The sequence below is a fragment of the Oncorhynchus gorbuscha genome, linkage group LG23, assembly GCF_021184085.1.
Source record: "Oncorhynchus gorbuscha isolate QuinsamMale2020 ecotype Even-year linkage group LG23, OgorEven_v1.0, whole genome shotgun sequence".
NCBI classification, from domain to species: domain Eukaryota; kingdom Metazoa; phylum Chordata; class Actinopteri; order Salmoniformes; family Salmonidae; genus Oncorhynchus; species Oncorhynchus gorbuscha.
Window position 1 is genome coordinate 61,630,740 of NC_060195.1, and position 27,750 is coordinate 61,658,489.

Genomic DNA, 27,750 nt, shown 5'->3' on the forward strand with positions numbered 1-27,750 from the left:
TGTGCACAGAATGAGAAATAAGCTTTTTGTGCGTATGAAATATTTCAGAGATCTTTTATTTCAGCTCATGAAACTTTACATGTTGCGTTAATATTTTTGTTCAGTGTGACAGTTATATATTTTTTTCTCCACGACCTAGGCCTAATATGCTCCCCACAGGTTCAAGTCAAGAATACAATACAGTAGAATAGAGTGTGATACAATAGGGGGAAAAAAAATGACTAAATAGCCTACAATAGAATAGTGTCTGTGTGGTTTGGCCTACTTCTCAGAACTGAGCCAGGGTCCACAGGGAAACGAGTGGAGAGAGGGGCAATCACACGTGTCAGACAACCTGGGATATGTTTTGTAAGTGTGAAACGGGAGCAAACGTTTCTGAAACAGAGGTAGTCTACTACCCGAAATTAACTTGTGCAATAGAAACAATTTAATTGTTTAATGTCTAGAAGACTGGTAGATGCTGGCATCTAAGGCCAGTTATTTATTTTTAGGAACGCCAAACTGATCCTAGAAACCTGTGTCTTAGGACAACTTCTACTGCCAAATTTAAAAGATACTGCTGATTTAGCCTCCATGCTCTTCATCGTGGGGGTCTGTAAAAGCACAGACACACACAAGTATCTTCATGCTTCTGACTGATGTTGAGAAGCTGCACCCAATGTTTCATATATACATTTAATTCAGAGAGCACACCATAACTCTTTCCCATATAGAGCCTAGGCCTAGCTATAGGAATTGCATCTGCCAGGTTGTGTAATGTGTGACCCCCTAGACATCCTTTTCAGCTCACCTGTATTCTTTATTTAGCAGTACAACTGTTACAGTCTATCACCTTCCAATGGATCATTCATTTGGCTGGGGTTAACATAAAAATAGCCAGGAGGGATCTGTTTTCTGCATTACAGTACCACTAACATGACCATATATGCTTAAATTATTTTCACCGTCAGATTTATTCTGAAATTGACCTCTCCAGTCCTTGTAATAGTAGAACTTGGATATAACAATATGGTGACACTAACGTTACTCATCTAATAATACAGTTAGCATAACCATTTGATTACGAACCATTCCCCCTTCTAAGAATTCAATTGAAGCCTAGCACTTAGCTAACTAACCGTTCATAGACTAATTGACTAGTTAAACCAGGGGTGAGTGGATGGTAAGCAAGATAGTTAGCTGGCTAACAAGCAAGCAATGACAGCAAGTAGCTAGATGCCAACGTTAGGTAGCTAGTTGGTTAGCAAGCACTAGTAGCACCAACACCAACAGCTAAAGTGACCAGATGTTGGCAAAGTGGCTTGGTGATTTAGCTAGCAACAGAAAGTAACTAGCCATCTACCCATCTGACTAGCTAACAAACTCGTTTGCTAACCAAACATTATATCTAGCTAGCTAACGTTAACTAAAACATATTGACTGGTTAGCTAACATTAGCTAGCTAGCTCACTTAGGGAGGCGGGGGGTGGAGGCCTGAAGCTTGCTAGCTAACCTATCTCGTTAGCTAAATTGATATTTCACAAAACGGCAACTAGCTACATATGGTTCAAAGAATCCCCAAAATATGGATGAGTTTGAGTTACCGAGAAGGAGCAATTTCAGTTCTCTCCTCGAGTCCCGCTTGTCTCGCCGGAGTTGTTTGTCTATCTCCGCATTGATTCGTTTCGATTCCTTCGCCTCTTCACTCAGGCAGCAAGCCATCATCGACTCCAAAGTCATCCCTCCTGGTTTTGGCAACCCGCGGGTTAGAATGGACTAGCTGGGTGACAGATTTCGGTTGGATGGGTTAACTTTAGCTAGGTATCTAATATCCCGATCCTCACTTGCGAAGAGGTGGACTGAGGGGTCTTGGATGGGAATGGGGGAGGGGAGCTAGGGGCCTCGCTGTCAAGTTGTCCCCAACCGAGAACTGTCCGACTTCACCCGTGTACAGATCTCAGCAAATCACGGGAGGATCGGCGAAGAGGGGGCAGTGTCGATGCGAGGGGGTGTGTTGAGGGCCTCTCTCCGTTGATGCGCGCTTCAATCCTTATTTAGATTGCTAACGTTAGTTGGACAACTAGCTAGCTACCTGGCTGGCTAACTATCCCTATTACCAGCCTCTATTGCGATTCCCCCTGTTCACTGACTGGGTTCGTGCGTCCCTACGAACGAACCTAACTGCACTGCCGCGACATCCAACAAGCTAACGTAGCCAACTGTCCGCCTTCTCAGAGCTGTCCGCCCCCTAGCTAGAGCCAAGCCACAATTGTCAATAAAATGCACACGAAGGCAACGCATCCATATGACCAGTATTGCAATGGCAGAGTCACCGCTTCCCAACAAATGTTCGTCCTCTTTTTCTATCCAACTAAACGCTAGCAAGTTTCCAGCGTTATGTCTCGATAGCTGAACGGCTTCGTGGTGTGTCAGAGCTGTGATGCTGGCAAACTGAGAAATGACCATTCCCCAGTCAGATTTGGCTGACTAGCTAGCAGTGCAACATTCGATTGAATCTCGCATCATTTTTGGCGCAGTTATCGAGCTATCTGACGCTAGCTTGCTAATACATTTCCCATGAAAACACAGCCGCTAGTTAAATAAACAGAAAACAATATGCGTATTGATGGCCTTCGTTCAAGAAGATGGATCCATCACTCGCTAGCAACTAGCAGTTCCATTTATTAGCAGATCGTTGCGTTTCTGTTGAAAACCGTGGGCATGGCACACTCTAGATTGATGCCAGGAGGGTACTAGGCAACCAAAGTGAGTGACAGTGAGTTTGCACGCTACATGAGCAGGAAAAGGGGCGGGACGTCTTTTAATTCTGGATGTGGATTCTGAGAACCACTCAAATGAGGTCGATGCATACAACAAACTGCACATAAAATACAGCTAGAATTCAACGACAGATAATTCCGATTTTTGCCATATTTCCTTATGAGTTAATAATAGATCTATTTAGGGTGATTACCGGTATTGTTTTTTCAATGGCACTGGATTCAACGGATTAATATCGCAGTTCCCACCCACTCATGATCTGCGGGTTTGCACTGCAAATGCACGCTATTAGATGGAGTTTATGGACGTTGGGTACTAGGTGGTAACTAGCCCCCCCAAGAACAAGTCTAATTGCCGATACAAAAAAGCAACATTCGCACATTGCATGTAACCATTAATATCCGCACTATGAGGAGATTTGATGCAAGGTTCATCTTTTTAATTCACCTGCACATTAATTTTCTCTGCTGTTCTTTTTCCGTACAATCCATTATGTACAATGACACTACATATTATTTGAATAATGCACGATTTTAAATCCCAACAGTTTTAAACATGATATTCAGTAGCAAAATGTTTTTCAATAGTTGTTAATTCAGAAAAAAATATATGACTTGGAATATAATATTGGAATATAACTAATAACATTGGAATATAACATTTAATAACAATAACTCATAACTAATTAATTCAATGTAACATTGATGTGGCAACGCTTATGCTCTGCTATTGCACAATTCTAATTTGTACATAGGTCACAAATAAAGCTATCCCCAGTAAAAGTGGAGCACAACTCATAAGCCCACCTGTGACTAAAAACAGGGGGAGAGATGCCAATTGAAATGCTCTCTTAAAAATGTAGCTAGCTATCAAGCTATATCAAATCATATTTCTCACAGGCGCCAAATAGACCTTACTGTGCAATGCTTACTTAAAAGCCTTGAACTAACAATGCAGTTCAAGAAATAGTTACGAAAATATTTACTAAATAAACTAAAGTAAAAAATGTAGGAAAAGGTAACACAATAAAATAACAATGACAAGGCTATATACAGGCGGGTACCAGAACCGGGTCAAAGTGCAGAAGTACAGGTTATTCAAGGTAATTTGTACATGTAGGCCCCAGTGATGTACTGGGCTGTATGCACTACCCTCTGTAGCGCCTTACGGTCAGATGCCGAGCAGTTACTATACCAGAGGGTGACGCAACCGGTCAGGATGCTCTCGATGGTGCAGCTGTATACATTTTTGAGGATCTAGGGACACATGCCAAATATTATCAGGTCCCCGAGGGGGGAAAAGCCTTCTTCACAACTTTCTTGATGTGTTTGAACCATGATAGTTTGTTGGTGATGTTGACGCCAAGGAACTTGAAACTCTCGACCCACTCCACTACAGCCCCGTCGATATGAATGGATGCTTTTGGCCCTCCTTTTCCTGTAGTCCACGATAATCTCCTTTCTCTTGCTCACGTTGAGAGAGGTTGTTGTCTTGGCACCACACTGCCAGGTCCCTGACCTCCTCCCTATAGGCTATCTCATCGTTGTCTGTGATCAGGCCTACCACCGTTGTGTCGTCAGCAAACTTAATTATGGTATTGGAGTCGTGCTTGGCCACGCAGTCGTGGGTGATTGGGGAGTACAGGAGGGGACTAAGCACACACCCCTGAATGGCCCCCGTGTTGAGAATCAGCGTGGTGGATGTGTTGTTGCCTACCCTTATTACCTGGGGGCGGCCTGTCAGGAAGTCCAGGATCCAGTTGCAGAGGGAGGTGTTTAGTCCCAGGGTTCTTAGATTAGTGATGAGCTTTGTGGGCACTATGGTGTTGAACGCTGAGCTTTAGTCAATGAACATCATTCTCACATAGGTGTTCCTTTTGTCCAGGTGGGAAAGGGCAGTGTAGAGTGCGATTGAGACAGCATCATCTGTAGATCTGTTAGGGTGGTGTGCAAATTGGAGTGGGTATAGGGTTTCCAGGATGATGGTGTTGATGTGAGCCATGACCAGCCTTTCAAAGCACTTCATAGCCTGGTTCCTCTCTAGGTTTCTTCCTAGGTTTTGGCCTTTCTTGGGAGTTTTTCCTAGCCACCGTGCTTCTACACCTGCATTGTTTGCTGTTTGGGGTTTTAGGGTGGGTTTCTGTACAGCACTTTGAGATATCAGCTGATGTACAAGGGCTATATAAATACATTTGATTTGATTCATGGCTACCGTCGTGAGTGCTACCTGGCGGATTACATTAGTGTTGTATTGTTGTATTCAGCGCATGTGACAAATAAAATTTGATTTGATTTAGAGACGGGTTACCCACTTGCAGATGAATTCTCACAAGGAACCCCGATCGCCATCCCCTGTACCTCTGTCTTTTCCTCACGCAAATTATTTGGGGCTGGTCTCGGAGAAACAGTATATCCTTTGCGTCAGACTCATTAAAAACATTTTTTTTTGTCCAGTTCGAGGTGAGTAATCGCTGTTCTGATATCCAGAAGCTCGTTTCGATCATAAGAAACAGTAGCAGCAACATGTACAAAATAAGTGACAAACAATGCAAAATTGGTAGTGAGGTTGTTCGCTAGCACTCCTAGCAGCTAATGCTAACTAACTAGCTGGTTAGCATTTACTGATAGTGAAGTTGCTAGTTAGCAAGTTAGGATAAACTAGCACTAACTGTTCTAGTCATTGTCTAAATGACAGGTAGAAACCCATCCATAACCATAAAGGGGTAACTAGCCCCCAGGGGTCAGTTACCCACACTCATCCAACATATTACTACTTTACAAAAAAAATATTTACATTTTTCTCTCTAAACAAGTGGATTATTTTTCTTAAGCCGTTCCTATTTTTATATTAAAAACATTATAGTTCTAACTCCATTAGAATATATCTACAACTTTTTCAACATGTAAAAAATAATAGAGAAACTTACCTCCAAATCGTTTAGTTGAAATATCTCCCAAATTTGTGATGACACAGAGGGACTTGCCTAGTTAAATAAAGGTTCAATAAAGGTTCACTAAAAATAAATAAAAACAATGTGCTGAGCAAGAGCAGTGGCAGCCAGGAAAGTGTTGGGAAAATAATTTGGTGACATCTTGTGGTCTTAATGTGAATTACAGGGGGTGGGGGAAGTTAACCCCAGGGGGCAAGATACCACCCAGTACCCTATTTTTAATAGGTTAGAACACTGATGACAATTTCTTTGGAGACCATTACAGCATATAAAAAACAACAACATAATAAATAAACAGAACCACCACGACAATAAAGCAAATGTAGAGAGCAAAACTTTTGAAGAAGTGTAATGACATCTTGTGGCCATATTGCATAATTACAGTCTCAAACGGGGCAGGCCCTCGAGAGCTTTCAGGTCCCTGAAAAAGCGGAGATAAATAACAAATTGAAAATAACAGTAGCTTTAAAATATCAACCACACATTTGAGTCAAGGGAACACACCCACATTTGAATCAAGGCCAAGGGAAAGACGCAGTGTTTATAAATCCATCAATGATGGGTATGGGACCTGGGTATGATGGGATACAATGATGGGTATGGGACCTGGGTATGATGGGATACAATGATGGGTATGGGACCTGGGTATGATGGGATACAATGATGGGTATGGGACCTGGGTATGATGGGATACAATGATGGGTATGGGACCTGGGTATGATGGGATACACATCACTAGAAAGAAGCGGGAGTTTGAGTTTCACTTTCCAAGCGTAGATCACATTCCCTTTCCATTCTGAGGCGACTGTTGAGGGGTTTCCACTAAATAGCACAGTCACAAAGTATAAATCTGTCTATGTTTGTAGTTTGGTTATATCATAAAAAATTCTGAAAACTAAAATAATATTTTTGGTCATAATTTAAGGTTAGGCATACGTTTAGCAGATGATTAAGGTTAGGTTTAAAAATCACATTTTATTCAGAAGATACATTTTAGAAGTAGGTAACTAGTGACGACCCTGTTGAGGGTTGAGAGGGAGGCTACAGCGAAAGAGAGGACAAAGTCAAACAACACAGAGTCAATAGGCTCAGTCAGTAGTCTCCTCACTTCACAACAAGCCTGCTGCAGACATAAACAAGGTAAGACATTCAGGGTACCGGTATTATAGTTTCTATATAGTTTATACGTCTTTATATATTTGTTTATATTGTAGCAACCCTCTAGGACTATCATGCAGGGCCTCGTGGGCAAAGGAGTTGCACCTAGTTCAGCTCTGATAGGCCACTAGGTTTGGGGGTTGAGGGGGTTAGAGAAATGGGAGATTAGAGAACGTAACTCAACTGCATACCCATAGTACACTATCGCAGAAATCTCTCATCGAGTTGGTTTCTTTCCACCATTGGTGGCCAAAACTAAAGGTCCTGATGAGCCGCTGATTGTTAGAGAAGGGTTGGAGTAAAAGCCTGCCACCCAGTAAATCTAAAGAAGGAGTGTTTGCCAAAGTTTTATGACTTAGACATAGACACTTCACTTTTGACCCTGGAAAGAGGCATTCTTATCTGCTCAATCTAATCAGAGACCTAATGAACAGCAGGAGCTTTAAAAGTGCAGCAGCATGAGGCCGTAGTGAGGGAAGGGCCAACCAAAGTCTACGTTGACTTTGGTTGTCCCCTCACTACGGCCTCACGCTGCTGCACTTGTTCACTCACAATATCGCCTTCGACAACAATGGCAACATCAGAAGTCCCCCCCTTCGAACCAAACAGGGGAAACTACGGCTTTCATCACTATTACAACTATGAACATATGTTACCTTATCCAGACGGGGACGAATCCGACACACTGGGAAATCTCAGCCACAGTGGCAACCACAACAAAGCACTTCTTGCTTATGTCACTAAACGCTGCTAACAACTCCCTGGATTCTAGGGACAACAAGAGACCGAGTTGTATTCAGAGTCAGACAGGAAGGCTATATGGGATTCAGAGTGGACAAGCTCTACATAACACGGAACCATCCATACAGCCACCCACAAGAAATTGCATACAACCCACGGAACACCTATGAGGTCACACACAACCTCCTAGGGGAGATCCAAAGATTCCGGGAACTCCCTGGAATGACGCCAGGTGAAACCCGAAGCTGCTACAAAAGAGATGTGGGTCAGCTGGGGTGCCTCAGCAGGGATAGCACTGCTGCTGATTTCTGCATTCGGTGGAGAGGATTTCAGTTGTCCGTATGGTGGACTGCAGGGTGCTGAGGTAATGAGCAACAACTGTCAGGCTGAAGCTGGAAACAACGAGCACACAGAGAGGGAGAGCCCAGATCAGATGGACGGACATCTCCAGAAGGCTCCTGGACCAGTGGTGCTTTAGAAGAACAAGAGAGGCTGGACTACACCGTGGTCAGGGGCGGGGCCCCTGAGAGCTACGACACCTCAGTGCTCCTGAATCCCGGCCTGCAGGCCAGGCTGCACCAGGAGAACTCTCATTGGTTCTAGTGGGGTCCTGAGTTTCACAACGCCAGTGGGGAGGATCCCCCTTATTTATCGCCCTGTGAAGCCAGTCTGCAGCTGGGTTAAATATGGATGGTAGACTAGCAGTTAAGAGTTGGACCAGTAACAGAAAGGTTGCTGGTTAGAATTCCTGAACCGACTAGGTGAAAAATATGTTGATCTGCCCTTGAGCAAGGCACTTAACCCTAATTGCTATTGTATGTCACTCTGGATAAGAGCGTCTGCTAATTACTAAAATGTTGTAAAAAGGTCTTGTCTAGGGGTATAACGGGTGTTCGGCACAGAAGGGAAATCATGTTCATTACAACATACATTTAACTGCAGTAGACCACAATCAATTCAAATCACCAGCACATACGGAAAGTATTCAAGCCCCTTGACTTTTTCCACATTTTGCTACGTTACAGCCTTATTAAAAATGTAATTTAATTATGTTTTCCTTTCATCAATCTACACACAATACGGGTTCAAGTCCGGGCTCTGGCTGTGCCACTCAAGGATATTCAGACTATGTGCCTAGGGTTGCTGTTCTGTTGGAAGGTGAACCTTTGCCCCAGTCTGATGCCCTGAATGCTCTGGAGCAGGTTTTCATCAAGGATCTCTCTGTACTTTGCTCTGTTCATCTTTCCCTCAATCCTGACTAGTCTCCCAGTCCCTGCCGCTGAAAAACATCCCCACAGCATGATGCTGCCACCACCACCATGCTTCACAGTAAGGATGGGGCCAGGTTTCTTCCAGATTTGATGCTTGGCTTTCAGGCCAAAGTTGCATCTTGGTTTCATCAGATCAGAGAATCTCGTTTCTCATGGTCTGAGTCCTTTAGGTGCCTTTTGGCAAACTCTAAGTGGGCTGTCATGTGCCTTTTACTGAGGTGTTGCTTCTGTATGGCCACTCTACCATAAAGGCCTGATTGTTGGAGTGCTGCAGAGATGGTTGTCCTTCTGGAAAGTTATCCTATCTCCACAGAGGAACTCTGGAGCTTTGTCAGAGTGACCATCGAGTTCTCGGTCACCTCCCTGACCAAGGCCCTTCTCCCCCGATTGCTCAGTTTGGCCGGGTGGTCAGCTCTGGGAAGAGTCTTGGTGGTTCCAAACTTCTTCAATTTAAGAATGATGGAGGCCACTGTGTTCTTGGGGACTTTCAAGTCTGCAGACATTTTTTTGTACTCTTCCCTAGATCTGTGCCGCGACACAATCCTGTCTCGGAGCTGTAAGGACAATTCCTTTCGACCTCATGGCTTGGTTTTTGCTCTGACATGCACTGTCAACTGTGTGCTTATCCAAATCATATCCAATCAATTTAATTTACCACAGGTGGACTCCAATCAAGTTGTAGAAACATCTCAAGAATGATCAATGGAAACAGGATGCACCCGAGTTCAATTTCAAGTCTCATAGCAAAGGGTCTGAATACTTATGTAAGGTTTTTCTGTTTTTTATTCGTAATAAATAAATAAACATTCAGAAAAAAAAAACATTTCCGCTTTGTCATTATGGGGTATTGTGTGTAGATTGATGAGAATAATTATTATATATTTATTTTGAAATAAGGCTGCAATGTAACAAAATGTGTCAAAGCTAGAGAGATCTGAATACTTTCCGAAGGCATTTTAAGCCTGCTCACCTTCAGCTTATATTCAGTGACAGTCATTCTATTTGAAAGTTATTTTTCAGAAAGACAAGAATGTCCACATTCTCTGCTAAGAGGGCAGCTCTGTCAGCTGGAAGTGTTTCCCCTAGGATGTCTTCCAGTAGAGGAAGAGTAGGAGATTGGAGACAGTAGATCTTATTTACAGCTACAAAAAGTGCAGTGTATGTACTAGGTAGCTAGAACAATGTTCTATTTTTTCTTGTTTAAATCGGGGCATAGAACAATGTCAGTGTAACCGTAGATACAAATGTAGTGACAGACCGAACAGAAAATGTCACTTGTATTGTGCATCACTAAAAAGCATGACTATATACCCCATATGCACATGATCACTGAGCTACACAACTATTTAGACACACTAACAACCTACGAGAGAACAAAACCCCCAAAAAACAGTAACAGAACAGAGAGGAGTTGCACGAGAGAGAGAGAGAGAGAGAGAAAGTATCTCAGAATAGGAGTGCAGATCTAGGATCAGGTCCCCCCTGTCCATAATCTTGTTCACTATGATCTAAAAAGGCCACGCTGATCTTAGATCAGCACTACCTACTAGTCTGAGATGCTTTATGAATACAGGCTGATAGAGATTGTAGGGACAGTAACTGGAATGCTGGCCAGGGCCATGTATACAGTCGTGAGAATCTTGTGGAGAATTCTAGATTTTTCCCCCCCTCTTTCCCCATCACAACACTGTCCATTCCATTAGTCCTGTTGTTGTAGTTGTGACTGCTGGAAGTAGTGACAGAACAATTTTCTGACCTCCTCACCCTGGAGGTGGTCTGAAGTTCCAGAGGGAGAGGGGGCGTGTCCCGCAGTGTGACCAGGCTGGGCATTCTCACCCTTGGTCACCTCGCCATGCCATTCCCCCCGGAACAAATCTCCATGGGCCTCACACACGTTATGCAGGATGCAGCAGGCCAGGATCATGGTGGGCACCACGTCCAGGCTGCAGTCGTTCCTCTTGCTCAGGCATTGCCAGCGCGCCCGCAGGCGAAGAAGCGCCGTTGCCGCCCCACGCCACGCCCGCACAAATCGCTACAGCAGGAGACAAAGTAACCAGGTTAAACGTTGATCAACAACAACAAAAAATGATTTACTGCAGCAAAACTCTGGGTCTACTACAGTCCAATGTGTAAATTTAGCTCACAACTGTGTAAAACGTCTGAAATGTTCACTGAAATTGGGATTTTTTTTTAACACGTTACTACTTTGAGTTTAATCCATGAGTGATTCTGTTTTACGTTGTTGAAAATAAAACCTGCCTGGTTGAAGGCCCTACGGGCCTCCGCGTGCCCCCCTTCCTCCTCCTCCACATCATCCTCCTCCTTCTTCTTGGAATAGGCCTTCATCAGCCAGGGCTGGAGGGGGTACCCTGACTCCCCCAACAACACATATCTGGACAAGACAATGTGCTCTCAGTCTATTAGGCTGGTAGGACACAGGTCACCAGAGGGATAACAATAGTAATTGTATCACTGGGCTACTATTACTGCTCATACTTATACAAGTAATAATGATAGCACTATCTAAAAGGGTAAATAATAATATCAATGATACCTCAGGGGTTTTCCCATGAAGCTCGGGGGTGGGTCAGGTGACAGCACGCCCTCAGAGGCCGACGCCCAAAGTGCTGAGTTCTGCAAGATGGCTGTCGGCTCAGTGCTGCCAGGGAAACCAGCACAGACGTCCCAGAACTGACCCAGCCCGTTCACAGCCACCTAACAGACAGATATGAGTGTTACTACCTCACAGACAGGCAGATGAATGTTACTATCTCACAGACAGGCAGTCAAACACAACCATATACTGTAACACTTCAATTAAATGCCGAGTCTCAAATAGCCACCTGACCCTTTCAATAGCCGGGCATCGGCACAAATTTCAGCAAATGTGTGTCTAAATGAATTGTTATAGGCACACGCTCTCCATGGTGCTAAACCGCAAAATCTGGGGTTTATGATAGGCAGCCTAGTCTTTGCAAGTCTGATTTGCGAAGGATCTTATTCTAATGTTTATATTGGTCATACTGGTCACAATAAATGGCGTGGTAGTCTTTTCAACATTTTATTGAGGAAAAATAGACGCTTGGCTCAAATAGAAGCCTGTCTCTAATAAGATCTGGCTGTGTTCAGCAATTGAAGCAAATAAAAGCCTGGGCTATTTATTGCAGCAGAGGTCCTGTCCTACCTGGGAGACCACAGAGAGCCACCCGTCTGGGTTGGCGTAGTTGGCCACGTTAGCGGACGGCGTGAGGATGGCAGTGTGGAGGGTTGCCACGGCACCCACGCAGTGAGGGAAGCCCCAGCGAGATAGGAAGTGACGTGCAGAGTCTTCTATTTCCTGTACGCTGGGCGAGCATAGGTAGACGGGCCGGAGTAGTGTGACAATGGCGTGACACACGTCCCTCACACACTTACACACCGTGGAGCTGCCCACGCCAAACAGCCCACTGATGGTGCGGTACTCAATGTTGGACGCCAGCCGCCACAGGGCAACCGCCACACGCTTCTCCAGCGGAAGCGCCCGGCGGAAGTGGGTGTCCTGGCGAGCCAGGCGGGGTTTCAGCTTGCCACACAGGAAGAAGAAGGTCTCCCGGCTCATGCGGAACTTCTCCAGCCAATCAGAGGGCTGGAACTCAGTCATCACTACCCGCTCCCACCAATCAGTGCACTCCGTGCTGGTCCAGGGTCGGGTACGGATGCCACAGCTGCAGCGCACGTCTCGAGCTGTCAGCATCTGGAGAGAGAAAGAGGGAGAGACAGAGAGGGGGGGGGGGTCTTTGTTTTCACCAATGATACAAATCAGTATTATAAACCGGGTGGTTTAAGCGCAGAATGCTTATTGGCCGAAAGCCGTGATATATCAAACCCTATACCACGGGTATGACAAAACATTTATTTGCACTGCTCTAATTAATCTAATTATAATAGCAATAAGGCACCTTGGTGGTTTATGGTATATTGCCAATATACCACGGCTAAGGGCTGTATCCAGGAACTCCGCGTTGAGTTGTGCCTAAAAACAGCCCTTAGCCGTGGCATATTGGCCAAAGTGGTGACCTGTCATTCAGGGCTTGTGGGGCCCGTTTTGAGCCCCACCTGTTTAGCAAAAAAATGTATATATATACATTTACACACGCACATATATAGATCCAGTTGCAGAGGGAGGTGTTTAGCCCCAGAGTCCTTAGCTTAGTTATGAGCTTCGTGGGCACAATGGTGTTGAACGCTGAGCTGTAGTCGATCAACAGCATTCTCACATACAGTGCTGTGAAAAAGTATTTGCCCCCTTCCTGATTTCTTATATTTCTGCACATTTGTCACACTTACAATGTTTTAGATTATCAAACAATTTTAATATTACACCAAGATAACACAAGTAAACACAAAATGCAATCTTTAAGTGATACTTTTATGTATTAAGGGAAAAAGCTATCCGAACCTTCATGGCCCTATGTGAAAAAGTAATTGCCCCCCCCCCCCTTGTTAAAACATGAATTTACTGTGGTTAATCACATTTTTTGGAAAGCTGAGTTCAATTTCACCAGCCACACCCAGGCCTGATTACAGCAAGACCTGTTGAATCAAGAAATCACTTAAATAGAACCTGTCTGACAAAGTGACGTAGGTCAAAAGATCTCAAAAAGCAAGACATCATGCCACGATCCAAAGAAATTCAGGAACAGATGAGAAACAAAATAATTGACATCATCAGTCTGGAAAGGGTTACAAAGCCATTTCTAAAGCTTTGGGACTCCAGCTAACCACGGTGAGAGCCATTATCCACAAATGGAGGACGGATGGTGCCGGCTCAGCGCTCCTGGTCACCAGTACGCCTCCTTGGACCAGGATATCCTGCGCCAGCTCTGCGCACAGTGTCTCCGGTGCGTCTGCACAGCCCAGTGCGTCCTGTGCCAGCACCCCGCATTTGCAGGGAGAAAATAAACATCCAGCCAGGACGGGTTGTGTCAGTTCTACGCTCCAGACCTCCAGTACGCCTCCACAGTCCATTACGTCCTGTGCCTCCTTCCCGCACTCGTCCTGAGGCGCGTGTCCCCAGCCCGGTACCACCAGTGCCGGCACCACGCATCAGATCTCCAGTGCGTCTCCACAGTCCAGTACGTCCTGTGCCTCCTCCCTGCACTCGTCCTGAGGTGCGTGTCATCAGCCCGGTAACACCAGTACCGGTCCCACGCATTAGGCCTCAAGTGCGCCTTCACAGTCCAGAGTTTCCGGCGACAGTTCCCAGTCCGGAGCTTCCGGCGACAGTTCCCAGTCCGGAGCTTCCGGCAACAGTTCCCAGTCCGGAGCTTCCGGCAACAGCTTCCAGTCCGGAGCTTCCGGCGACAGCTTCCAGTTCGGAGTTTCCGGCGAGTTTCAAGTCCGGAACCTCCAACGACGGTCCACAGTCCGGGGCCTCCGGCGATGATCCACAGTCCAGAGCCTCCGGCGATGATCCACAGTCCGGTTCCACAAAGGCAGAGGGATCAGCGTAAAGAGGGGGGGGGGGCTGCGTCCAGAACCGGAGCCGCCACCGAGGGTAGATGTCCACCCGGACCCTCCCCTATAGGTTCAGGGGGGGGGGGTGTGTGTACTGTAATGCCCTGACCTGAGATATCTGTTTTCTCTATATTTTGGTTAGGTCAGGGTGTGACTAGAGTGGTTACGCTAGTTTTTGTATTTTCTATTTTTTTGTATGTCTAGAGTTTTTGTAAATGTGAATTGAATGTAGGAGAATATAACACAATAGATCTGGTTTAGATAATACAATGAAAAAAAACATGTTTTTTATTTTTGTATCATCATCTTTAAAATGAACAAGATAAAATAAACATTCAGATAGGATGATGGGGACAATTTCAGAGAAAAATACAAGAGGGCAACAGTACTTGTGCAAAGTTTCAGAATAACTTCCAAAATGAGTGTGCTACATGACATTTATCATGAAGTCACCCAGGTGTCCCACACAAGTAGCCCAAATGTACCCAAGTGGCCAATTTGGTGAAGGTATACAAATAACTATATACAAAATGCCAAAAAGGTATTCTAACACACCCCATCCAAAAATGTAGAAAAAATATATACATTTACAAAATAACATGGGTAACTATTTGCACACTTTCAATATTTGGAAGACCCTCAGTCCTCTATCAAATCAAATGTATTTATATAGCCCTTCGTACATCAGCTAATATCTCAAAGTGTTGTACAGAAACCCAGCCTAAAACCCCAAACAGCAAGCAATGCAGGTGTAGAAGCACGGTGGCTAGGAAAGACTCCCTAGAAAGGCCAAAACCTAGGAAGAAACCTAGAGAGGAACCAGGCTATGAGGGGTGGCCAGTCCTCTTCTGGCTGTGCCGGGTGGAAATTATAACAGAACATGGCCGAGATTTTCAAATGTTCATAGATGACACGCAGGGTCAAATAATAATAATCACAGTAGTTGTAGAGGATGCAACAGGACAGCACCTCAAGAGTAAATATGAACAGTTTAGGGTTCCATAGCCGCAGGCAGAACAGTTGAAACTGGAACAGCAGCAAGGCCAGGTGGATTGGGGACAGCAAGGAGTCATCATGCCAGGTAGTCCTGACGCATGGTCCTAGGGCTCAGGTCCTCAGAGAGAATTAGAGAGAGCATACTTAAATTCACACAGGACACCGGATAAGACAGAAGAAGTACTCCAGATATAACAAACTGACCCTAGCCCCCCGACACATAAACTACTGCAGCATAAATACTGGAGGCTGAGACAGGAGGGGCAGGAGACACTGTGGCCCCATCCGATGAGACTCCCGGACAGGGCCCAACAGGAAGGATATAACATCACCTACTTTGCCAAAGCTCTACACAATATTGTGCTGCTGAGTTATAATAGACAGATATATATATATATATATATATAGAGTACAGGGAACATAAGGTTGAAAATATTATTATAGACCTGCTACATCTACTGTCTCTTTTATATTATGACATTTCAGCTAGATCTACTGTCTCTATTATATTACAACAGACCAGCTGCATCTACTGTCTCCATTTCACTTTGGCCATTGTTGTGGGCCTGCCCTCCCCTCAACAGCATCATAGGCTATTTCATTTCACAAATATATTTTATATTATTAATTTCAAGCATTAGCATGAGAAGAACGTACCAGTCCAAAGCGGTGACGTTGTTCCTCTTCTGCAGGCAATTTACAGATTATACACAGTGGCTACAATGGTGTCCTCTCAGTTCAAAAAATATTCCTCCACTTGGGAATCGCTAAATGAATCGTCCTACAACAATCTCTGTCTCACTTTTCCGATCAATTTCTTCTAAAATTGTGTGTACATCTGTACAGCTAGACTTAGATTTAGCTTTCCCTGACTTAGTCGCTATACTGATTGATATATAAACAGCTGAATCTAGGCGTTTACCAAAAATAACGCTGTGCGTAAAATGCGTAGCTCCTTCCGGAATAAAACTTCAATAGCGAATGACTCTCTTTACACTGGAGTTTACGACATGGGTTGGTCTTCCAACACACAACCATTGCATATTGCCGCCTACCTCAGCTGATTGGCTATCTACCCAGCTAGATTTCAAGACGATCAGTGGTCATTGGGTTAAAATACAGTCAATCAACGAGACAGTGGTCCTATAATTAGTGCACAATGAGCTCGTCACTTGTTATCTTCCAATCATTTTTTTGGGGGGTCAATACGTCCTGCGAAATGACCCATCAGGTTTGGTTGTGTTACAAACAAACAGTTGATTGCAAGGAAACCAAACATGACTGGATAAAGTCAGTTATAGTCTATGTATTTACGTCGGGGTTTCGTCGAAAATTGAATGACACGAAATTCAACGAGATAAGCGTTCAACAAAATGTTTTGTGTTAGGCTATAAAAAATGGATTTAACCGAACAAAAGACCATTCATTGTGTAACAATGAGCCTTGGGATTGCAAACAGAGCAAGATCTTCAAAGGTAAATGATTTATTTCAATGCAATCTGTGATTTTGTTACGCAAGTGCTGGTTGAACAAGTAGTTTGATATGGGGGTCTGTGCTCAGATAATCGCATCGTATTCTTTCGCAGTAAATCCTTGCTAATCCAACTGTGTTGGATTAGCAAGATTCTAGGCTTTTGAAGCATGTGAGACACTTGTATTTTCAGGAATGTTTAATATGACTATTTGTGGCGAACACCGTATGTTGTCGAATTCAACCCATATCCAGGATCGCTAGATCAGAGAAGTTAAGCAAGTCAGCCATATCAGCTATGTTTTTTAAAAAGGGAGTAAATGAGGCTAAATTAACCGTTTCGCTGCCAGACAAGGCTCCGCCGATAGCCAGTTATAGCGGTGGTAAGGATTCACTCCATGGTGCTGAAAAGAAAGCTCTGCTGTTGAGACATCTTTATGAACAGTGCCTTTCGAAAGTATTCAGACCCATTTACTTTTTCCACATTTTGTTACATTACAGCCTTATTCTAAAATGTATTAAATAAATAAAAAAATCCTCATCAATCTACACACAAAACCCCATAATGACAAAGCCAAGAAGTTTTTAGAAATGTTTGCAAAGTTATTAAAAATTAAAAACAGAAATACCGTTTTTATATAATTATTCAGAACCTTTGCTATGAGACAAAAAATTGAGCTCAGGTGCACCCTGTTTCCATTGATCATCCTCAAGATGTTTCTACAACTTGATTGGACATGTGGTAAATTCAATTGATTGGATATGATTTGGAAAGGCACACACCTGTCTAGATAAGGTCCCACAGTTGACAGTGCATGTCAGAGCAAAAACCAAGCCATGAGGAATTGTCCATAGAGCTCCGAGACAGGATTGTGTCGAGGCACAGATCTGGGGAAAGGTACCAAAACATTTCTGCAGCATTGAAGGTCCCCAAGAACACAGTGGCCTTCATCATTCTTAAATGGAAGAAGTTTGTAACCACCAAGTCTCTTGGACAAACTGAGCAATCAGGGGAGAAAGGTCTTGGTCAGGGAGGTGACCAAGAACCCGATGGTCACTCTGACATAACTCTCGAGTTCCTCTGTGGAGATGGGAGAACCTTCCAGAAGACCAACCATCTCTGCAGCACTCCATCAATCAAGCCTTTATGGTAGAGTAACCAGACGGAAGCCATTCCTCAGTAAAAGGTACAACATCCCGCTTGGAGTTTGCCAAAAGGCACCTAAAGACCGTCAGACCATGAGAAAGAAGATTCTCTGGTCTGATGAAACCAAGATTGAACTATTTGGCCTGAATGCCAATAGTCATGTCTGGAGGAAACCTGGCCCCATCCCTACGGTGAAGCATGGTGGCGACAGCATCATGCTGTAGGGATGTTTTTCACGGGCAGGGACTGGGAGACTAGTCAGGATTGAGGCAAAGATGAACGGAGCAAAGTACAGAGAGTTCCTTGATGAAAACCTGCTCCAGAGAGCTCAGGACCTCAGACTGAGGAGAAGGTTCATCTTCCAACAGGACAATGACCCTAAGCACACAGCCAAGACAACGCAGGAGTGGCTTCGGGACAAGTCTCCGAATTTCCTTGAGTGGCCCAGCCAGAGCCCGGACTTGAACCCGATCAAAAATCCCTGCAGAAACCTGAAAATAGCTGTGCAGCAACACTCCCCACCCAACCTGACAGAGCTTGAGAGGATCTGCAGAGAATGGGAAAAACTATCCAAATACAGGTGTACCAAGCTTGTAGCGTCATACCCTAGAAGACTTGAGGCTGTAATCGCTGCTTCAACAATGTATTGAATAAAGGGTATTAATACTTATGTAAATGTGATCGTTTTTTTATTAAATAGCAAAACATTCTAAGCTTGTTTTTGTTTTGTCATTTTCGGTAATTGTGTGATGAGAGCTTCTTTAAAAAAAAATCAATTTTACAATCAGGCTGTAACCTAACAAAATGTGAAAAATGTCAAGGAGTCTGAATACTTTCCGAAGGCACTGTAAAGCCCTAACAGTTTGTGAGCACCGTTTGTCACCGTTATAGTGCAATTAATGTATTGTGTAGTGTTGTGCCATGCTGGCATGGCAAAAATGGGGTTTGCCCCTCCAAGATTTACATGCTAAAATTGCCACTGATTGGCCATATACCACACGCCCTCGTGATTTATTGCTTGTGGGCGCTGTTAAAGTAAGTTTTGCTAGGTCATTGTGGACTGGTAAGTATCTGCATCTGGTGCAAAATGTTACATGTCTGAATCCAGCAATATAAAGTTACTTTTGAGACTTTCGTTTCAAGCCGATCCAAAACCTTCACCGTTCGGAGTTAATGCCTAAACGTAACATTAAACACTTCTTAATTTGACGTTTACAACCACTTCGAAATTAGAATTTTGAGAAACACGGTTGAACCGCTTATGTGACACAGAGTTTATTGCTTTGTTTATGCGTGTGCATAAACAATGAACTTCAATATAAATGGCTTGGTTTAGCTTTGTCAGATTACAGTACCATGAGCATTCGCCTCTGTCTTTGGAAGAAGTATTGTCTGTGGCGGATACGTCTCTTCACCTCATTGAGTCTCTGTGTATCCGCGTTGTTTATGTCTCTTCGGCGCTTCATCAGCATATAGGTCATAAGAAACATTAACGGCTGAAGCTTGTCTTCATCAGCCATTTTAATATATTTCAACAGTTGAAGAGCTTCTCACAAATTGACAAAAGCAAACATGATTTCTAACCATTGAGGTACATAAGGTTCTAACGTGCAATGGGCGGTTCGGTCTTGAACTCGGTTGAAGGAAGATTAGAACAACACCAGGTTGAATTTCCGGTAGTATTTTCCCACGAATTTCAAAATAAAAGTTTTACTGTTAATGCTAAATGTTGTAGCGAACAGATTAGGCTATATATTTTGTCCACAAAAAAATACTTGAATAAATATGATTTACTTTAACTTAACAAATCGAACAGTTTAGGAATAGGATGAAGATCTCAGTATTTTAACCAATCAACCACACCAAAGAATAAAGATATGATGGATAACATTGGACATGTTTGATCATAGTAATCATGTACAATAACGGAAACTGAGGCATTCAAATGACATCCATTAAAAAAACAACTTTAATAAAACAAGATATGTACTTTGATGAATTCAGTCAAAAACAGATGTGACCTATTTAAATACTGTATTTTAAACAAATAGCAGTTTTGGTGGGCTTTCTGTACATATAGATGACAGTGTCCCAAATGTCACAGGGACTGCAGTCTTAAGAAATCACTAAATATGATGAGTAATACACAATGGTGTGGGCTAACTGAAGCCAGCAGTGTCCTGGAGGGTAGGTCGCTGCAAGTGGGGCACTATCAAGTTGTCACCTAATTGCTTCATCAATAGTGTTGTGTTGTCACAAGTAAAAAGAGAAGACTTTACAAATTATTTCATTTTCAAATATATACAAACAAGGAGCCCACTGAGTTCAGACCTTGGCACCTTTACTCATGTATTCCTAACGTATTCATGTTGTGATGTGCGAAAACAGAAAAAAATATACAGAAAATTATGACAGGGTCAAATAATAATAGCTCAGGAGTAACTGTCGGTTGGCTTTTCATAGCTGATCATTCAGAGTATCTCTACCACTCCTGCTGTCGAGAGAGAGAGAGAGAGAGAGAGAGAGAGAGAGAGAGAGAGAGAGAGAGAGAGAGAGAGAGAGAGAGAGAGAGAGAGAGAGAGAGAGAGAGAGAGAGAGAGAGAGAGAGAGAGAGAGAGAGAGAGAGAGAGAGAGAGAGAGAGAGAGAGAGAGAGAGAGAGAGAGAGACTCTGCATACATGTACCATACTCACCTTTCCATCTACCACATGATACAAATCACCATACACAAAAACCCTCTCCTACAACCGTATATCCAAAACATCTTCCCCAGCAATACAGACAGCCCCCCCAACACACCATATCTCCTCAAACCTATCCACACATTTGATCATTTTATAGAACTCAAACTCAACCCTAAGCCGCGCAGAGACCATCCCATGAAACAGTAGTAAAGGGTCTGTTATCCCCCCACCTTTGACTCTGTTCCTCCTTGTTAGCCAAATAGCTAACTTTGCCTGAGCAAACAGAAAATTCAACAAAACACATTTTTCTTTCTCCTTACTCGAATACCTGTATCCCATTATAAACATCCCAACAGCATAAACCACCCCCAACCTGTCACACAGACATTCCAACAGAGACAGTAATGGTATTAACCTGGTGCACACAGAAAACACATGAATTACAGTTTCTTTCATTTGACAGAAAGGACACCCCTGCCCAATTCCCGGATCAACCCGTGCCAACCAGCTGTTAGTGGCCAGTGTTCCATGAAGAACCCTCCATTGGAGGTCCCCTGACATCTTTGGTACTGGGGGTTTGTAGAGCGCCCTCCATCTAAAACCCACCATACTCTCCGCCCCACATACCCCCTGCCACTGATGTGCCTTCACTCCTGTTAGGCTTCTAAACCTTAACGCAGAGGTTGTAGAGGGCTTTTACCTCCCACACCCTTAAACTCCCCCAGGCTCGGAGTGTTAAAATCTAACAAGTCCTCCAGACCCCCTTGCCAGTCTCCAGTCTCTGCAGTCACCTGCAGTGGTGGGAACATTGGTAGCCCCTCTCCCTTTGGCCTCTCAAACGCCCCCCTTACCGGCTCAGACAGTGCCTCCTGGACCTCCTCCAGGAATCTCTCCAGCAGCCTAAGAGACGTTATTCCTGTTTGTTGCGCCAAGACCTCCGGGGTTTTCCACCCCTCCTCTCCCAGCAGTCTCAGGTCACCCAGCCTTTGTAAACCCCCTGCCATCAGTTGCCTCTGCAGGGTGGCCGACTGAACCGATCTCAAAGGGATGGCTGGGTTGTGGAAGATAGGCTCCACACCCCCTTCTCGTGTGGCCCTTGGCAGCTGCCAGGCCCTCAGCACCGCAGAGTAAAACTCTGAGAGACCTGCTGTACTCAGCCTCTCCAGCTTCATGAGGAACAGCTGCCGGTCCAACCCTAATCCGCCAGCTCTCCTCAGCAGCACGCATGCTGGTTCCCTCCAGCCAACATCAGTGTGGTACAGCAGTCTCTGCACCGCCTTTAGTCGGAAAGCAGCCATCCTGCTCTCCAGTTCCACCAGGCCCTGTCCTCCTTCGTGGACGGTCATGTACAAAACTGCTGCCTTCAGCCAGTGATGTCCCGACCAAAAGAAGTCCACCAGCTTACGTTGCAGGTCTGCAAGCAGACCGGCGGGGGGGGTTGAGGACAGCCAGTTTATGCCACAAGGAAGATGCCACCAGGTTGTTGATTATCAGCACCCTCCCTCTATATGACACTTGGGACAGGAGCCACCTCCACCTGGCCAGTCTTGACACCACTGCCTGTGACAGCCCCTCCCAGTTCTTGCTGACCCACCTCTCCGAGCCCAGGTACACCCCCAACACTTTAAGCCCTTCACAACCCCACTGCAAACCCCTGGAAGCAGAGGAGGAGCCCTATCCCCCCATGCCCCACATAACAGAGCTTTGCTCTTTCCCCAGTTTACCTTAGCTGATGAAGCTCCCTCGTACACCTTCAGACTGGTCTCTAGTTCCTGCATATCTTGCCCATCCCTGACCATCACAGAAACATCATCTGCATATGCTGAGACTGCTATTCCTGTCACCACATCCATGCCTGTCCAGCACACTCCCCGCAGTCTCCTGCATAGCAGTCCTAAAAAAGGCTCAATGGCTAGTGTGTACAGCTGCCCAGATAGTGGGCATCCTTGTCTAATGCCCCGTCTCACCCAGACTGGCCTACTGAGCCCCCCTCCAACCGTAACCATACATGACGTCCCAGCATACAACAGCTTCACACAGGTCACAAAACTCTTCCCAAACCCAAACACAGACATCACATTAAACAGATACTCATGATCCACTCTATCACAAGCCTTCTCTTGATCTAAAGAGACCAGTCCAAAGTTCACATTAGAACCTCTCGACTAGTCCAACATGTCCCTAATCAAGAACAAGTTGTCCGTGATTGAGCGTCCCGGTACACAATATGTCTGGTCCTTGTGTATTATAGAGTCCAGATGGGACTTCAGTCTGTTAGAGAGGACCTTGGCAAAAATCTTGTAGTCCGCACAGAGTAATGCCACAGGCCTCCAGTTCTTAAGTTCACACAAGTCCCCTTTTTTGGGCAGGAGAGTCAGAGCCGCCCGACGGCAGCTCATCGGCAACTCTCCTACCCCGACGCATTCACGCAACACGCAAAATAAATCCTGTCCAATTGTTCCCCAGAATTTTTTGTAAAATTCCACTGGAAGTCCATCGACCCCGGGTGCACGACCGGGGGACATCTGGGTTACTGCCTCTGCCAGTTCATGTGACAACAGAGGAATGTCCATTTCATCCCTCTGTGCCCGAGAGAGCTTAGGGAGTCCTGCGAACAAGACCTGAGCACACATAGGATCACACATTTCTGCCCTATACAATTCAGTATAAAAGTCCACAGTCCGCTCCCGCATCTCCCCCACCACAAAGGTCACCCGCCCATCAGACAGCCGTAGACAATGCATACCCTTGGCTTCACTGCTCTGTCTTTCCAAACCAAAGAAGAAGGAGCTGGGAGCATCCATCTCCTTGAGCATGGAGAACCTAGCTCTTACAAGTGCTCCCTTTGCTTTAACCTGGAAAAAACTGCCCAGGTCCCTACGTAATTCGGCTAAGTTAGCCTGGAGGCCTACATTGCCTTGCCCCACCATCTCTACCTCCATCAAAATAATACACCACTCTAGTTCCCCCAATACTCTCCTAGCCTCTGAGGATGAGATAGCTGTGTACTGTTGACAGAAAAGACTCAGAGACTCATACTCCTCTCTTCGCTGCCCCCATCTTTCCCAAAAAGTCTGGAAACCTGAGCAAAAAGTGGCATCTTGTAAGAGCTTTACATTGAACTTCCAATAAGATGCCTGGAGGGCCCTGGTAAAATAGACAGCCGAGAATGGTAGCACCCAGCAGCCTATTGCTCTGATTCCTGAACATGTAAAAATGATCAAGTCGAGCTGCACTCACCCTAGCCCCAAAAACCTTCACCCACGTATACTGTCTTGTGTTTGGATGTTTAGTTCTCCAAACATCCACTAGGTCAAACTGATTAAAGATGTCCCTTAACACTCCCACTGACACTGAATGAGACTCTTCCCCATTTCTGTCTTTTGTAAAATCCATTGTACAGTTCCAGTCACCTCCGATCACCAGCGTCTCCTCAGGCGCTACTTGTGAGAGTTCCCGTCTAAGACTCCCAAATAGAACCCCTCTTTCTCTCCCGGTGTTGGGTGCATACACATTTATAAAGACAAAACACATGTTGTTAATTTCTGCTTTAACAACAAGCAACCTACCCCTACACACCTCCTTTGAGGAGCAAATTTTTACAGCCAGACCCGGTGCAAAAAGGACTGCCACCCCTGCACTAAGATTTGTCCCATGGCTCAACACACTTGCCCCTTTCCACCAGAGCCCCCAATCAACTTCATTCACCACATCACTATGCGTCTCCTGCAGAAACAACACCTGTACTTTTTTTTTTTTTACATATTCACCCAACACACTCCTCTTTCCCGCATCTCTGGCGCCATTTATATTGAGCGAGCCTACCCGAAGAGTCTCCATAAGAAGTGGGAGAAAAGCCAGCAGAGAAATAGACCAATAGCAAAGCTCAAAAAGCCCCAGTGTCAGTAAGAAATTAAACATTTAAACGGTGTCTGAAGGTAAACCTTTACGCACTGTTGTGACCCACTTCCTCAACCTAAACCGTTTCCTGGGTGAGAGGACACCATGCCCCTCATTTCTCATAGCATGTTGTACTGATCTTACAAACTTTCTAGGATCAGGAAATAAAAAAAGGCTCAAGATTCACTTTTTTCCCCTTAGTCTCATTCAGGAACCTTGTCAGTTCTCTCAACGTGTACTTAGACTCCTCTGGTTGACTGGCTGTCAGCTCCGGGCCAATTGAAGAGGAGTCTGAAAAAAATAACTCCTCATCCTCTTCCTCAGACTCACTTTCCTCCTCTTCTCTATCTCCCACCCTGACCTTTCTCTCTGGTTAGGGCCTCACCCACAACAACATTTCCATGGTGCCTTTGTCCACACCCTTTTTCCTTTTCCTCTTGACACCCTCCTCCTCCCCTCCTAATCTCTTACACTTCCCCACTATACTCTCCTCATCCACTAGAATAACCTGACTAGACGCAGTATCATCTGCACCACCCTCCATAGCATGACTAGGGCCAGCCTCAGCTACACCACCCTCCATAGCATGACTCGGCCCAGCATCATCTGCACCACCCTCCATAGCATGTCTAGGCCCAGCCTCAGCTACTCCACCATCTCTAGCCTGACTAGACCCAGCCTCTGCTTCTCCACCATCTCTAGCCTGACTAGACCCAGCCTCCACTACCCTGCCATCTCTAGCCTGACTAGACCCAGCCTCTGCTTCTCCACCATCTCTAGACTGACTAGGCCCAGCCTAATCTACACCACCATCTCTAGACTGACTAGGCCCAGCCTCTGCTGTCTGCATCTCCTTACCCCCTGCATTTTGACCTCGATTACCCTCACTTTGTCTATGGCCTTTATGTGGGCACGCAAAGCTCTTGTGCCCCAAATCCCCACATTCAAAACACCGTAGACTATCTGTGCTGGCAAAACCTGCATAGAGCCCCTCCCCATGCCTCACTTTAAAATGCACATTTAGCTGTTGCTCATTATTGTTCAGAAACATAAACACTTGCCTCCTGAACGAAACAACGTGCTTAACGGCATCTGCCTGAAAACCTGCTGACAGTACACGGAAACCGCTAGCAAACTTACCAAAACGACTCAGCTCTTTCCTAATTTGATCATCCGTAATAAACGGAGGCAAATTTGCCACTGCAACTCTTGTTGAAGGGGTAGAGAGAGGTGAAATTGACACCAACACATCCCTTACAAATATTCCGCTAGTAATTAGCCTACCGACCAAATTAGCCCTTTTCATGAACACAACCACAGCTTTGTTCATTCTAGAAGCAGAATGTATAAACTCAGCTCCTACCTGTTCACCGACCGCGAGCAGAACCTCCTCCACCTTAACTCCGTTCTCAGGAACACACCTGAATCTATGCTGTATTGACAGCGTCTCCTCCGCGCTAGGCTGAGAAGCCATTGCGCACACTACACCTTCCAACCCCCAGGAAAGTTACTCTGTCCTCTTCCACCCTAACTTTGAAAAAAAACTTTGGATACCGCTAAAAACAAATATTGCATTAACCCTCCACCATAGAAAATAACACGTAAAGAAAATAATCAAGAAAGTTAGTTAGGATAGAGCTTTCCACACCAAACACTCAAACTCCAAAAACACCCAGCATGCACCGAGAGAGAGAGAGTACTTAAATTCACATAAGACAGGAGAAATACTCCAGATATAACAGACTGACACTAGACCACTGACACATAAACTACTGCAGCATAAATACTGGAAGCTGAGACAGGAGGGGTAGGGAGACACTGTGGCCCCATCCGACGATACCCCCGGACAGGGCCAAACAGGCAGGATATAACCCCACCCAGTTTGTCAAAGCACAGCCCTCACACCACTAGAGGGATATCTTCAACCACCAATTTACCATCCTGAGACAAGGCTGAGTATAGCCCACAAAGATCTCTGCCACGGCACAACCCATGGTTGGTGCCAACTATAACATTTCTCCCCTGTGTGAACAGTCTGATGGTATTTTAAATGGCTATGGAAGGCAAAGCATTTATTGCATATTGGACACCTGTATGATTTCTTCCATGTGTGTTAATGGTCTTGTTCATTCTAAGGCCCTGTGATCGAGTGAAACATTTCCCACAGTCTATGCAGCAAAATAAGGTTTCTCCAGTCTGTGAGATGTCATGTGTGTGGTTAGGTTTAGTATCATGTTGAAGCATTTGCCACAGTCTTTGCAGCAATATAATTTCTCTCTTGTATGTATCTCTGTATGTTTCGCCAAGTCTTCCTTTGTTTTGAAACATTTGCCACAGACTTTACCGTCATTTGGTTTCCTTGAGTGCACACGTGAATGTCAGGTCAAGCATACCTTCGTTCTGTAGCATTTGCCACATTCTTTGCAAGGACGCGGTCTTTCATCTATGTGACCGGTTTAATCTTATTTGAAATTGCTCACTATGAAATGTCCGTTTCCTAATTCCTACCTGCACGTGAATGTGGCATACGTCATTCAGTGACAAACACATCAAGAGCTGTAATTTGGTCGTTTACTAGCGTCTATGGCCGCAGTCATAAACCCTGCCCATTTCTACAATTTAACTTCTGAAAATGTGATTTAAAACCTAACTATTACCTTTGATTTTATCAGGGAGTCATACTGAGACCAAGGTCTCTTACAGATGAGCCCTGAAACACATCAAATGCAAGTAGAAAGAAAAACCCGCTTGTGGTCTACAATTGTTTTGTCTGAGGTCTTGGCTGATTTCATCTTCCCATGATGTCAATCAAAGAGGCTGAGTTTGAAGGTAGGCCTTGAAATACATCCACAGGTACACCTCTAATTGACTCAAATGATGTCAAGTAGCCTATCAGAAGCTTCTAATGCCATGACATCATTTAATGAAATTTTCCAAGCTGTTTAAAGGCACAGCAAACTTTGTGTATGTAAACTTCTGACCCACTGGAATTGGGATACAGTGAATTATAGTTGAAATCATCTAACAAATTGTTGGAAAAATGTCGTCATGCACAAAGTAGATCCTAACAGAGTCCTAAACGACTTGCAAAAACAAACTAGTTAACGAGAAATGTATGGAGTGGTTGGAAAACTAGTTTTAATGACTAACATTAAGTGTATGTAAACTTCCGACTTC

At 44.8% G+C, this 27,750-nt stretch overlaps 2 protein-coding genes across 5 annotated transcripts in view; both read right to left on the reverse strand.

Annotated features, from left to right (window-relative positions):
• The window catches only part of LOC124010445 (guanine nucleotide-binding protein subunit alpha-11-like), a 34,818-nt gene extending 32,099 nt beyond the window's left edge, over nt 1-2,719 (reverse strand). Inside the window, exon 1 of one of the 2 annotated variants that reach the window (XM_046322873.1) lies at nt 1,584-2,719. In XM_046322873.1, the coding sequence (XP_046178829.1) occupies nt 1,584-1,719 (136 nt within the window). In that variant the 5' untranslated portion in view covers nt 1,720-2,719. The remainder of the gene's footprint in view (nt 1-1,583) is intronic. The other variant, XM_046322872.1, reaches the window with a different exon arrangement.
• A 6,991-nt stretch (nt 2,720-9,710) lies between these two features.
• Nucleotides 9,711-26,060, reverse strand: LOC124011357 (protein ALP1-like). 3 transcript variants are annotated; one of them, XM_046324652.1, is made up of 5 exons: nt 25,937-26,060; nt 12,065-12,613; nt 11,435-11,595; nt 11,140-11,272; nt 9,711-10,912 (listed from the first exon to the last, which is right to left on the reverse strand). In XM_046324652.1, exons 1-5 carry the CDS (start codon nt 26,045-26,047, stop codon nt 10,580-10,582), a joined length of 1,287 nt encoding a protein of 428 aa, XP_046180608.1. In that variant the 5' UTR covers nt 26,048-26,060; the 3' UTR covers nt 9,711-10,579. The 3 variants fall into 3 exon arrangements, with proteins under 3 accessions (XP_046180608.1, XP_046180609.1, XP_046180607.1); XM_046324653.1 differs by lacking the exon at nt 25,937-26,060 and adding an exon at nt 19,406-19,638; XM_046324651.1 differs by lacking the exon at nt 25,937-26,060 and adding an exon at nt 19,346-19,638.
• Nucleotides 26,061-27,750: the final 1,690 nt, after the last annotated feature.

Excerpts from the sequence above, each read along its gene's own strand:
- LOC124011357 (XM_046324651.1), bottom strand. The coding sequence starts at position 19,510 with ATGGCTGATGAAGACAAGCTTCAGCCGTTAATGTTTCTTATGACCTAT. Across the intron at positions 12,614-19,345 it reads GACAGAGGCGAATGCTCATG|ATGCTGACAGCTCGAGACGT; the intron begins GTACTGTAATCT and ends TTCTCTCTCCAG. Across the intron at positions 11,596-12,064 it reads GGCTCTCTGTGGTCTCCCAG|GTGGCTGTGAACGGGCTGGG; the intron begins GTAGGACAGGAC and ends TCTGTCTGTTAG.